At 47.2% G+C, this 11130-nt stretch overlaps 2 protein-coding genes across 5 annotated transcripts; both read left to right on the top strand.

Annotated features, from left to right (window-relative positions):
* The first annotated feature begins 995 nt into the window (after window positions 1–995).
* entpd4 (ectonucleoside triphosphate diphosphohydrolase 4) lies at window positions 996–7874 on the top strand. Of its 2 annotated transcripts, none has more exons than XM_086205849.1 (13): window positions 996–1217; window positions 1556–1689; window positions 1783–1980; window positions 2059–2264; window positions 2447–2597; window positions 2712–2815; window positions 2973–3032; window positions 3152–3282; window positions 4471–4637; window positions 4718–5042; window positions 5439–5524; window positions 5602–5763; window positions 6262–7874. In XM_086205849.1, the coding sequence occupies exons 2-13, from the start codon at window positions 1682–1684 to the stop codon at window positions 6494–6496; spliced, it is 1833 nt and encodes a 610-aa protein (XP_086061975.1). In that variant the 5' UTR covers window positions 996–1217; window positions 1556–1681; the 3' UTR covers window positions 6497–7874. The 2 variants fall into 2 exon arrangements, with proteins under 2 accessions (XP_086061975.1, XP_086061974.1); XM_086205848.1 differs by having other exon boundaries at window positions 3152–3306.
* A 132-nt stretch (window positions 7875–8006) lies between these two features.
* LOC147259716 (GTPase IMAP family member 5-like) lies at window positions 8007–10628 on the top strand. 3 transcript variants are annotated; one of them, XM_086205851.1, is made up of 4 exons: window positions 8007–8291; window positions 8935–8991; window positions 9448–9501; window positions 9876–10628. In XM_086205851.1, exons 2-4 carry the CDS (start codon window positions 8973–8975, stop codon window positions 10493–10495), a joined length of 693 nt encoding a protein of 230 aa, XP_086061977.1. In that variant the 5' UTR covers window positions 8007–8291; window positions 8935–8972; the 3' UTR covers window positions 10496–10628. The 3 variants fall into 3 exon arrangements, with proteins under 3 accessions (XP_086061977.1, XP_086061976.1, XP_086061978.1); XM_086205850.1 differs by having other exon boundaries at window positions 8007–8613; XM_086205852.1 differs by having other exon boundaries at window positions 8007–8613; window positions 8935–9204.
* Window positions 10629–11130: the final 502 nt, after the last annotated feature.

Here is an 11130-nt window from a genome sequence, read left to right as displayed (position 1 = left end):
AGGTTTTAACTTGAGCTCAGAGTTCTGTTCTGAATATTAATGCCCATATTTGATTAAATTATACCTCATCTGCATATTTAGGAAACCTGAGAGAAATGATTTGCTTGAATGTGCGCGATTTATCAGTGAAGTGTCATCACGGGATGTCTTTGCATGAACGTGGATTATACATCTGATAACTATTTTAGGTGTACAATGTGACAAAAACATGACCACGACTATAATCGTAAATGAATTCAGAATCTGTTCAGTACAATGGGATACAGTGTATCAAGTTAATATGATTTTAATGGTGAGATTGTTGGGAATCAGCTGATTGTCTGCAGCCTGCAGGCGGCCTCGTCGGCGTGGCTGCTGAGGAGCAAGGGTCAGGCTCCCTCCTGAGTCCTGGTTGACCACCTGACAGAAAATAGTAAGTAAACTGCATCTTCTTACAGAAATTAAGTTCATTTTCAAATATGTCTCTGTGTTTAATTGAAATATACATGAATCAATCAAGTTTATTCACAGGCTCATGGCCTAATAAATGCAACAGCTCATGACCAAACACATAAACACAACAGGAAAATTAAAAAAGGCAATGACACCAGTGTTCCCACATGGGTGACTGGAATTGCATGATACTAAGGGTGAATTATTGTTATCATATTTATAACAATGTTCTATTGAACCCAGAAAACAGAGACGCTGCTCACTCGGTGCTACTGTGCGCTCAAACATGATCTGTTAAACATTAATTTACATTGATGTAAGTTAACAGTTATTTCCTGTGTCCACATTTATCTGATAAATATCCACTGAAGCGATTTCGTTTCTCATTTATTATTATCATTATTAGTTGTGGCATTGAAATATTAAATTTTTGTATTTTTGACCTCCAAACCAGCAACGGCGTGATATTCCTGCTCTTTGCCTGGAAAACACACATCGGCAGTTAGGGGGCGGTAGTGCGCCGTAGCTCTGGTTAAATCTACAAAGTCCCAGGGGGCTGAGGAGGAGGAGCGTCGGGCGGTGTGCGGTTTGATGTCTATGGTTTGATCCGTCCCGTCCGTCGTCATCCGGGCAATGCGGAAGAGGAATCAAGCACTAGGAGCGACCACGTCATTGACTGGAGACCTGCCACATCTTCCCTCTACTTACTTTGGCCAGCGGTTAGCATCTGGCAGCCCGCAGATGTCTGTTTCACCCGAACAGGAGGGACCTCAGCTCCCGCGTTCGTAAGTAGGAAACACAAAAAGGAGCTACGCATGTGTATTTATACTCTGTTGGCGGTGACGTGTCGTACACGATGTTAAAGTCCGTGTCTTTTAGCTGCTAAACACAAGTACCGCTTTGCTAACCGTCCGTTCGATTCCCAGCTAGCAACAGCTAACAAACCGGGTCTGTTTTCCATCTCCCTCGTGCTGCTGACGCGCTAAATGTATATTTACAATTACAAGTTGTTAAAATCTTCCACTAACACCTGACACCATCAAGACACCCCCCCCCCCCCCCCAACCAAGGCCCTTCCTCTGCTCAGAAGCCGAATCTCATAACCGATCCTCTCCGTTGAAAGGCCATGTTGTTGTTTTTGAGCGAGGAAAGCGGGTCGGGACGGTGGAACCAGCCGAACCTCCCTGCTTCCGCTGACTGATGGATGATCCACAGCAAATAATCCACCAAGTTGAAGACAATCTGCAGCATGGCGAGGTGGGTTTGTTGTTGTCTGTGGTTTTTTCTTTGGGGGGGGGGGGGTTGCATGAGGTGTCGGATTTCCTCTGACATTCTTCCCTCTGTTGGCAGGATCAGTTTTTCGTGCCTTTTCCCGGCCTCGTGGCATTTCAGCCTGTCCTCCCAGGTTCTCCCCCGGCTCTTCGTCCCCTCCGTCAGGCAGCTGCTCTTCATCGGCCTGCTGTTCTGCCTCATCGGGGTTCTTTGCCTGTTGCTCTCCACCGGGAAGGGGCCCGCCAGCTGGATCCGAAATGAAAACCGCTTCCACAGGTGAGCGCTCGGCTGCTGTTGCGACGGACGGAGGCAGGCAATCTGGTCTTGGAATAACAACATCCTGCTCTTCCAAAGGCATTTGGCGAGGGTGACGGACGTGGATGCAACGGATACGAGTGACCCTAATCTGAACTACGGGCTGGTGGTGGACTGTGGGAGCAGCGGCTCCAGGGTGTTTGTGTACTGCTGGCCCCAGCATAACGGCAACCCCCACGAGCTCCTGGACATTCAGCAAATGAGAGATCAAAATCGGAAATCAGTGGTCATGAAGATCAAGCCAGGTGAGACGCGCTGCAGCTCTGCTAGTATTCTGAACATCTGCACTCCTCTTTCAAGAATACTTGGAAAAAACTGAACATATCAAAAGAACAGAGTCTCTATTTTGATTTAAAGAAAAAAAGATTTCATCTTAAGTCCATCCACTCTGTTTTTCATCAATACTTCATTTGTTTTTTGTTTTCAGGCATTTCTGAATTAGCTAAAACCCCAGAGAAAGCCAGTGAGTACATCTACCCACTGCTGAGCTTTGCAGCCCAGCACATCCCCAAACACAAGCACCAAGAAACCCCCCTGTACATCCTGTGCACCGCCGGAATGAGAATCCTCCCTGAGAGGTACGGCGAGCTCGGCCCGTTAGCATCATCACGGAGGGCGAACTCCCTCTACGAGTGGAAGTCTCAGCTGTAAACACGGCCACCTCAAATGCTTTTCTGTTTGTTTCGTATCAGCCAGCAGGAAGCTCTCCTAGAAGATCTGCGGACAGACATCCCTGTCCACTTCAACTTCCTCTTCTCAGATTCCCACGTGGAAGTCATTTCAGGAAAACAGGAAGGTAAATAAAGGAATTACCAGAATAGAAAGGATTAATGAGAAAAAAAAGCAACCACTAAAACCAGGTTTGTGGGTGCAGGATGAATGAATGATCTAAACTGGGCTGCAGCATTGGAGCTGGTAAGAGTTCTAACTTTGGCTGTTTATCTTGTGCGCAGGCGTCTACGCGTGGATTGGAATAAACTTTGTTCTTGGAAGGTTTAACCATGTGCACAATGGTGAGGACACGCAGGTTTTTGTTCAGGCCTCAAACAGCTGATGTGCTACATGCTAACTAGTCTGTAGGTTTGGGTAACCTGGTTTTAGTTCAACCATACCTCCTACCTCTGCTGTCAAGATGGCGAAGCTGTAGTCGAGGTCCATGTCCCAGGCAGTGATCAGAAGGAGGCGCTGGTGAGACGGAGGACCGCTGGCGTCCTGGACATGGGCGGCGTCTCCACTCAGATAGCGTACGAAGTGCCCAAAACTGTAAGCTTTGCTTCTCCACAGCAGGTTATTATCCACAACCAATTCTGTTTTTGTGCTGTCTTTGGTTTTTTGTCACTCACCCTTTGTTCTTCTCCCTTCTCCCAACTTCTGTCATTGCCTGGTTAAACCTGTATGCACCATTTATGTCCCGCGGAGACGATCTGCTCTCCATTCATCACTTTTGAAGGCATTCTGTAAGCCTGCTGCATGGATCCATAGCAGGATTTAGGACTGAGGACAGGAACTCATTGACGTAGAAACAGAGAAATGCAGCTGAAGCTCTTGTGTGGTGATGGGTGCACCACTGCTGGTGCAACGTTAGCTCGTAGCCCTTTTTGCTCAATGCTCCTCCTTCTGTACCGTGATTGAATGTATAATTCTAATCCAGCTTGTGGTCTTTAATTTAAATGACTAGACAGACCAATATTAACCCCTAAACTGAGGCTAGCTGCTAATATCAGCTGCTATACTGACAATAAATACATGTGCATATCAGCACTGCCATAATCTTTAAAAGTTTAAAGGAGCGCTTCACATTTTTGGGGAAACATGCTTGTTCACCATCGTCCCCAGAGCCTGACAAGAAGATGGAGACCATTCTCTCCTGTGTGCTGCTTTAGGGTGCTGAGACCCCCAGAGATCAGCTGAATGCTTGTTAGCTTAGCTCAATGAATGGTGGTGGGTAGTAAGCGTTAGCATACCTCAGTTAATATCCATCAGCTACGTCAGGTCCAGGATCTATGTTTGTGCAGTAAGCCTCCCCGTCCTCTGGCATGACTGCTAGCAGCAGTGAAGAGTCAGACGTGAGTGATGAGGAGGTACAGCGTGATGTCACCGCGCCCTGCCAGGACAGCTGTTCTGACTCTGTGTCTGATTCTGAAATGACATCATCATCTAAGTTGAAATAGTTGTTCCATGACGGATGTTAAGCTAAAACCTAGTTTTATCAACGCAGACACCATTTTGGAGAAAGTTAAAGCAGGCTAATCTACCCATCCGCCACCATTCATCATGCTAAGCTAACTAGCGTGGGTCTCTTTGCCCTCAGACAGCACAGAGGAGAGAAGGGGATCTATCGCTTCTGGTTCTGGGAGAAAAGTAAATTTCCCTAAAAGTTGGTGTGTTCCTTTAATGTGTCATGAGACAAACAAGTAGATTATGAGATTCATTCCTTTTTTGGTCCTCCAGGAGGAAGTTGCAAAGAACTTACTGGCTGAGTTTAACTTGGGCTGTGACGCACATCGCACTGAGCATGTGTATCGCGTCTACGTGTCCACCTTCCTGGGTTTTGGAGGAAACGCAGCACGCCAAAAATACGAGGAGACCCTCATCAGAAATACTGCCACTCGAAATAGGTGAGTGCCAGGTAGGGCCAGATGTGACCCAACAGCTCCCTCTCACTGTTGTACCGACCCTGCCGTGTTCATTTCACCAGGCTCCTAGGCCAGCATGTGGGTGAGACACCGGAGTCCCCTCTCCTGGACCCATGTCTTCCCACAGACCTGAAGGACCAGATTGATTCGCCTACAGAGAAGCTCTACGTGCGAGGGACGGGGGACTTTGACCAGTGCAGACAGATTCTTCAACCCTTCCTCAACCGCACCAATGAGACCCAAACCTCTCTGAGTGGGATCTACCAGCCCGCCATCGACTACAGCAACAGCCAGTTCTACGGCTTCTCCGAGTTCTTCTACTGCACAGAAGACGTGCTGCGTATGGGCGGCGATTATAACGCCTCCAAATACGCCCAGGCTGCCAAGGTAGAGAAGGCCAGACACCTCATCAGTGTGTGAGGAGTTACAGAACCCTGGAGTGAAGAGAGACTTTTATGAGTTCATAGAAGGAAAATATTATATTGAGGCCACAAGCTAGAATTTGTTCCCTCATTTACTCATTCTGATTTCCCAAGATTTAACTTCCACATCCCCTCAACTTTTTGGAAAAGTTATTGCAGTAACTTGTGCTCTTAAAAATAGAAATACCTGAACTTTAATACTTAGACCGGTTTGTTCAGTGCTGCGTTCTTTCTGTCACAGCAGCTTGGCTCCATTGCCGAACCCGGCAGTAAGATGCGGCGCTGCAGGTGTACACCTGGAACGGTTTCTGGATGTCTGGTTGCTGGAATCTGTTCTGACGTTGTGGTTTGACATTCACAGAGTTACTGCGCCACCCAGTGGACCATGCTGAGGGAGCGCTTTGACTCGGGCTTGTACGCCTCGCATGCTGACCTTCACCGACTCAAGTAAGTCACGCAGGCCGGTCAGTGTACGTGTCGGCTGTCGTTGAGCCGTTCCTTCACCTGCGGCTTCATGTCTGCAGGTACCAGTGTTTTAAATCAGCCTGGATGTACCAGGTGCTGCACTCGGGCTTCTCTTTCCCAACCAACTACACCAACCTGAAGACGGCCCTGCTGGTCTATGATAAAGAGGTCCAGTGGACTCTGGGAGCCATTCTTTACCGAACGCGCTTTCTGCCTTTGAGGTAAGACACGTTTACTCCTAACTACTTTTGATTTGGTAAGTTTGGGAGCTGCTCTCCATTTAGGCGCATCTTTACTCTATGAGCCATCTTCAGCATGCAGCAGGAAGCAGGGATGTAAGCGATGAAACATGGAGTTCGGGCAAAGCCTGTAAAACCGTTTGAGTATCTTTTAAAGTTTATTTAAATTCAAGCTTATGTTGTTTTTAATCCTAAACTGTGTTACCGTGTACTTTGTTACCGACACGCCTCAGAGGAATGTCTTTGTCCTCGCATCACATTGATTACCTGCTTCTTTAGGTCTCCGTCTGTATCAATGGTCGACTCTTCTTTGTCATTCATTTTGTTGGTGAAAGAGGCACCAGTCATTGCTCAGCTGTTTAAGAACGACCTGACCTACGTTTCCTGAGTAAAGCTGCAGTTTCACAGGTTTCAGCCGAACGACTTGTCACCTTTTAACTGCTCCCCGGACCTGAACCATCTTCTCGCCATCTGTTCCAGGGACATCCAGCAGGAGAGCCTGAAAGGAGTGCACTCTCACTGGCGCCACAGCTTCTCCTTCGTCAACAATCACTACTTATTCCTGGCTTGTTTCTTCATTGTGTTGCTGTCTATTCTCTTGTACGTGCTGCGTCTTCGCCGTATCCATCGGCGCACGGCGCAGCGCTGCACCCCCTCCTCCGTACCCTGGCTGGAGGCCGGCCTTGGCTCACCGACGCTCCCTATCAACCTCTAAACTTTGTAGAGCTTCGGGTCGGGACGGCGTGTTCTGCAGTCACATGGTTCTGCAGAGCCGAAGAACTATCAGTCCCTGGCAAGCACAGGTTCAGGGCTGCAGGTCTGGGACCCTGACGGTGCTCGCGAAATGACAACCATTTGAAACCAGTGGGGCTTTTTTTTGAGGGAGGGAACATTTTTAGCCATCTTTCTACAAAACCACATTTTTAGTAACACATTGGGACATTGGCCGCCATTGTTCATCTTTATTTATATGTAAAGTCAAACCAAGGACTAACAAAATGTTTTTTGTTCCTGAACTTAAGCAGAGATGATAGGGAGCGTCTGGAGCAGTCCTAGACTTGCGCTCCTGAATCGACCGGTGCTCCAGCTCTGCTCGCTACGACGTGGTGGAGCTTAAGTCCACGAAACAAAGACTGTACTGAACTTCTTGACAGATGTGGAAGATCTTCTGTAAGTCGTCCGGCCTCACTGAGCCATAGTAATACTTGTGTTTAAGTTATTTAATAGCGTTTTTCTATTCAGGATCATGTTTTTGCCTGCGAAGTTCTTTTGTCAAAGTAAAATGGCAGCTGCCTCATTAGGTTGTATTTCTAAAGAAGTCAAACACTCACGAGGTCATCCTCCACATCCAAATGGTCTTCACTTTGAGTTTCCTAAAGTTTGTAACCACAGAGACGGTTTGTTGTGTGTGTATTTATGTGTGGGCTGTGGTCTTCTCGGAGCCTTTTTAGGTGCATGACATCTTTTTTTTCTTTCTTATCAAATGATAGAAGCACTTGCTGTTTCTGCAGAAACCTCAACTGCAATACGACTGATGAACAGGGGAAGGAGCGCTAATGCAGTCGGGAATGTGTCAGCTGGAATTGTCGTGTGTGTGTGTGTGTGTGTGTGTGTGTGTGTGTGTGTGTGTGTGTGTGAGAGAGAGCATGTCTTTCCCCAAGTGTCTGCCTCATATTTATACTGCAAGACAAGTAGCCTTTAATAGCTCTGCTTGTGCAATACAGGTCTTGTCACTGTTGGGGAACCCTGTAAAACCCACCTGCTCTTTAGTCCTGAGTGTCAGTGTCCCTGCTGAACGTCGCGGGTTGGCTCGTCTGGACTGCTGCTGACCGTTAGACGCTGTCGCTTGTATTTACGTCGGGCTTCGTTTTCAGAAGCCCTGGTACCACTGCTGTGAGAGGGTTGGAAACCGGAGCGTTCACCCCTGTTATTTATATCAAAATGGTGTTGTGAAATGTTTGCACAGATGACCGCGGAGGAAGTGTCGTCACACTGCAGCACAGTAATAAAGGCTTTGTCGTCCGGTTCTGTCGCTGGCTGTTTCAATTCCTGAGGAAGTGATTATTGGATGAAATAAAAGCCTTTTCTCTGGAGTTGTTTTCTGCCTACGTCACCGTTCAGCAGACAGAGTTGATGTTTGATCCCATTTGATGTTAGTCAGTCACGGGCAGTCAGCCTCATCAGTGGAGGCTGGACCGGACTCTCCTCAGAACTGACAAGTTGGGTGCGGGGTGTTAAAAGTCCTACATTTGGATGAAAATGTGTATTTTGGTCTTAAATGTGGCTTTGAACGGAGTTGAAGGAGCCGAACCAGGGGAACAAACTCAAATACAGTGTTTGTGCCGATGTCTTTGGGACTCCGACGCTCAAAGTGAACCAGTTGAACCCTGTCCCGCTGTGGGCTGGCCTGCACTGAGACTCTGGGAGGGCATTGGCAGCTGTCCACACCTGTAGAGCGCTCACCTTTCTGGCTTTCAGTTTCACCAGGATTTGTGGCGCAGCTGCGAGCGGTGAGTAAAGTCAACCCTACTTCAGTTAAAGTGCTGACCGCAAATGCGGTTCAGAAGCGTTTCCGAGACGGACGGTGAGAGGCACGTTTGGGATCCTCAGCTCAGCTGGAATCAACTTCACTTCATCAGTTTTGACCCTCCGTCAGTTCAGCGTTTGAATTTGCTCTGCTGAGGCCGAACAGTGATTATTGGACGACAAATACAAAACCGAATCGCCTGCAAGAAAACGCAAGATTCAGTTTTTAGAGCCTGAAGTCAGGTCAGGTCGGGACGAGTCCGAAGTCCTGCGACAACCAGGAAGAGGCCTGTTGTTTTTGTTGGGGTAAGACGTCATTAGAATAGTTTGTCGTTTATTTGCCTGAAATAAACATTAAGTTACAAATATCATTTTAAGAACTGAGCTCATTTATTTGGAGCAGCGCGCACACACACACACACACACACACACACACAGGCAGGTTCTCAACCTGCTCGGGTTGGTGTTCACACCAGAGAAGGAAAGTCTCCAATAGGCAACAAACCAATCTGATGTTATAAATTTGAAGAAACTCTAGAGTCACACCCCTCGTGAATGTGAGACCTCCTCATTTTCTCCTGTTTTGCTTTTTTAAATCATTATTATGATTTTTATTGAACCTTTTAGACCCGGACGTCGGTCTGCAGGTGAAGTGAGGCTTCCTGATGGCGTCTGCTGTATCCAGTGAGTCCTGTCACGCTCTGTCTCCCTCATTTACTAGAATATTTACACTCCATCCCTGGGAAGTCCTGCCTGCTCCAGCCGGGAGCTTTCCTTCATGTTGTTGCAGTACAAGTTCAAAGGAGAAGCAGCATGGAAATCAGCTGAACAACTGGAGGGACACTTGTTATCTTCTCAGTTGACACTGACTAATTCATCGCAATACAATAGAGATGAGTATGTAGGAGCTTTTTAATAAGTTCAGTCTCGGGATTTGTGTGTGTTACCAGGTTAGGCCACGAGGTGGTATCGTGTGTTTAGTAACTGATGAGGCTCAGTGGAGCAGGACAAAGGAGGAACTGACAATTGATATTTGTAAAACCGTAAAATCCCACATTTGTCAAGGGAAAGGACGGAGCCCCGTTACTGCTCATTAAGAAGAGACGTAACTGAGTTCATGACTGCGTTTGTTCATTCCAGGTGACGGTCGGCGGCTGAGGCGCATCAGCAGCTCAGAACTGCTGCCACCTGACAGTGAGTCAAAAATATTCATGTGTTTCATCAAAATCTTTCTTTTTCTTTGATTGAAGTCAAATCAAGTAGAACGAATGACCATTACCACCTCATACAAACACCTCTCACTGAACACAACCTCTCCGACACAGTAAAGGGATGGTTTCCTAGAGAGGCCTAAACATACAAATGCAAATAATCAATTAAATATCAAACATACACAGACAGATACTAGTGAAATGTCAGCTATGACATTAGAAAAGATTTAGTATTAAGTCAAATGGGATTAGATTAGAGGTTTCCATTGTCTGCGACTGCCAGAATACCTTCTTATCTGCTCAAGATGTTGGATTTTGTCGACACGTGGTTGCAGTAATTCTTGGCTTTTGTTCCAGTGTCGGAGCTGAGTGTGGTTCTGTTGGGGAACAGCTGGTCTGACAGGAGTTCCACAGTGGACTTGCTCCTGGGAAGAACTGGGTTCAACCCTGAGGAGGAACCAGACGTCTGCCAGAGAATCTCAGGCTCACAAATAGCTGTCATCAACACGCCGGATCTGCTGGATCCCCACGTGTCTCCAGAGAGTCTGACAAAGCATGTGGACGACTGTTTGAAGTTGTCACTTCCTGGACCTCGTGTGTTCCTGCTGGTTCTCCAACCAGAGGAATTCACTGAAGAACAGAAGAGTAGGCTCTGCAGCGTCCTTTCACGACTCAGTGACCGATGGTCCGATCGATTGTTGGTACTGATAGCTACACACAGAGAGGAGAGTTCTTCAGACGACTACACAAAGCACCCGCAGATAAATGACATCATCAGAGGTTGCAGGGACAGATACTTGAGGAAGAGGAACCTTGAACGCTGGGAGCTGCTGACACGTTTGAGGGAAACGGCCTTGAAGGCCAGCACGAAGCATGCGTACGATGATGTATCAGTGGATGAAGGTCTGACTATCACTCTGAAGAAATCAGCTTTGAACCTGGTTGTGTGTGGGCGCAGTGGAGCAGGGAAGACTTAAGCAATCAAGGCAGTTCTGGGTCTGATGGGGCTTCAGTCTGCTTCCAAATCCTCGGCGTGTGTTAAAGTTATGGGAGAGGTGTGTGGACGCCGGGTTTCCCTGGTGGAGCTTCCTGCCTTGTATGGTAAATCTCCGCAGGGAGTGATGGAGCAGTCAAACACTTGTATCTCCCTCTGTGAGCCCGAGGGCGTCCATGAATTTATCAGCAAAGCGCGTGAGGACAGAATGAAGGAGTGGGAGGAAGACGAGAGGAAATGGAGAATTAAACGGCCAGCTTCAGAGAAAAGAGTTAAATTAGAAAGAGAGGAAAGGGAAACTGCCGAGTCGAAGCTGGAACTGCGTCGCCGAGAGAGGGAGAGCGAAAGAGAGGCCTGGAACAAAGAGAGACAAGACATCTCGGAGCGAAAACGCCAGGACGAAACGGATCTGCAGCAGTTGAAAACTCAGCTCATAACTCGGAGAAATTTATGGATTCTGTTGCTCATTTTCTTATCTTTCCTCTTGGTGTTTTATATTTTCCAGAGTCTTACAATCACAAAGGATAAGAGTCCTGTGGAGCACAGTGTTGGACTGTTTACTTCTTTGTTATTGTTTTTTTTTTAAGTTTTTAATTTTAATATGTAAATAAAGAAAAT

This window comes from Aulostomus chinensis, chromosome 6 (genome assembly GCF_037954235.1).
Source record: "Aulostomus chinensis isolate RoL2024-O1b breed Wild chromosome 6, RoL_Achi_v1.0, whole genome shotgun sequence".
Lineage (NCBI taxonomy): Eukaryota > Metazoa > Chordata > Actinopteri > Syngnathiformes > Aulostomidae > Aulostomus > Aulostomus chinensis.
Note: the sequence above shows the minus strand (reverse complement) of the source record. Positions and strands in the feature narration are given on the sequence as shown.

Coding starts and splice junctions, on each gene's coding strand:
- entpd4 (XM_086205848.1), top strand. Junction 2,816..2,972: donor CATTTCAGGAAAACAGGAAG/GTAAATAAAGGA, acceptor TCTTGTGCGCAG/GCGTCTACGCGTGGATTGGA. Junction 3,033..3,151: donor GTTTAACCATGTGCACAATG/GTGAGGACACGC, acceptor TCTGCTGTCAAG/ATGGCGAAGCTGTAGTCGAG.
- LOC147259716 (XM_086205851.1), top strand. Junction 9,502..9,875: donor AGAACTGCTGCCACCTGACA/GTGAGTCAAAAA, acceptor CTTTTGTTCCAG/TGTCGGAGCTGAGTGTGGTT.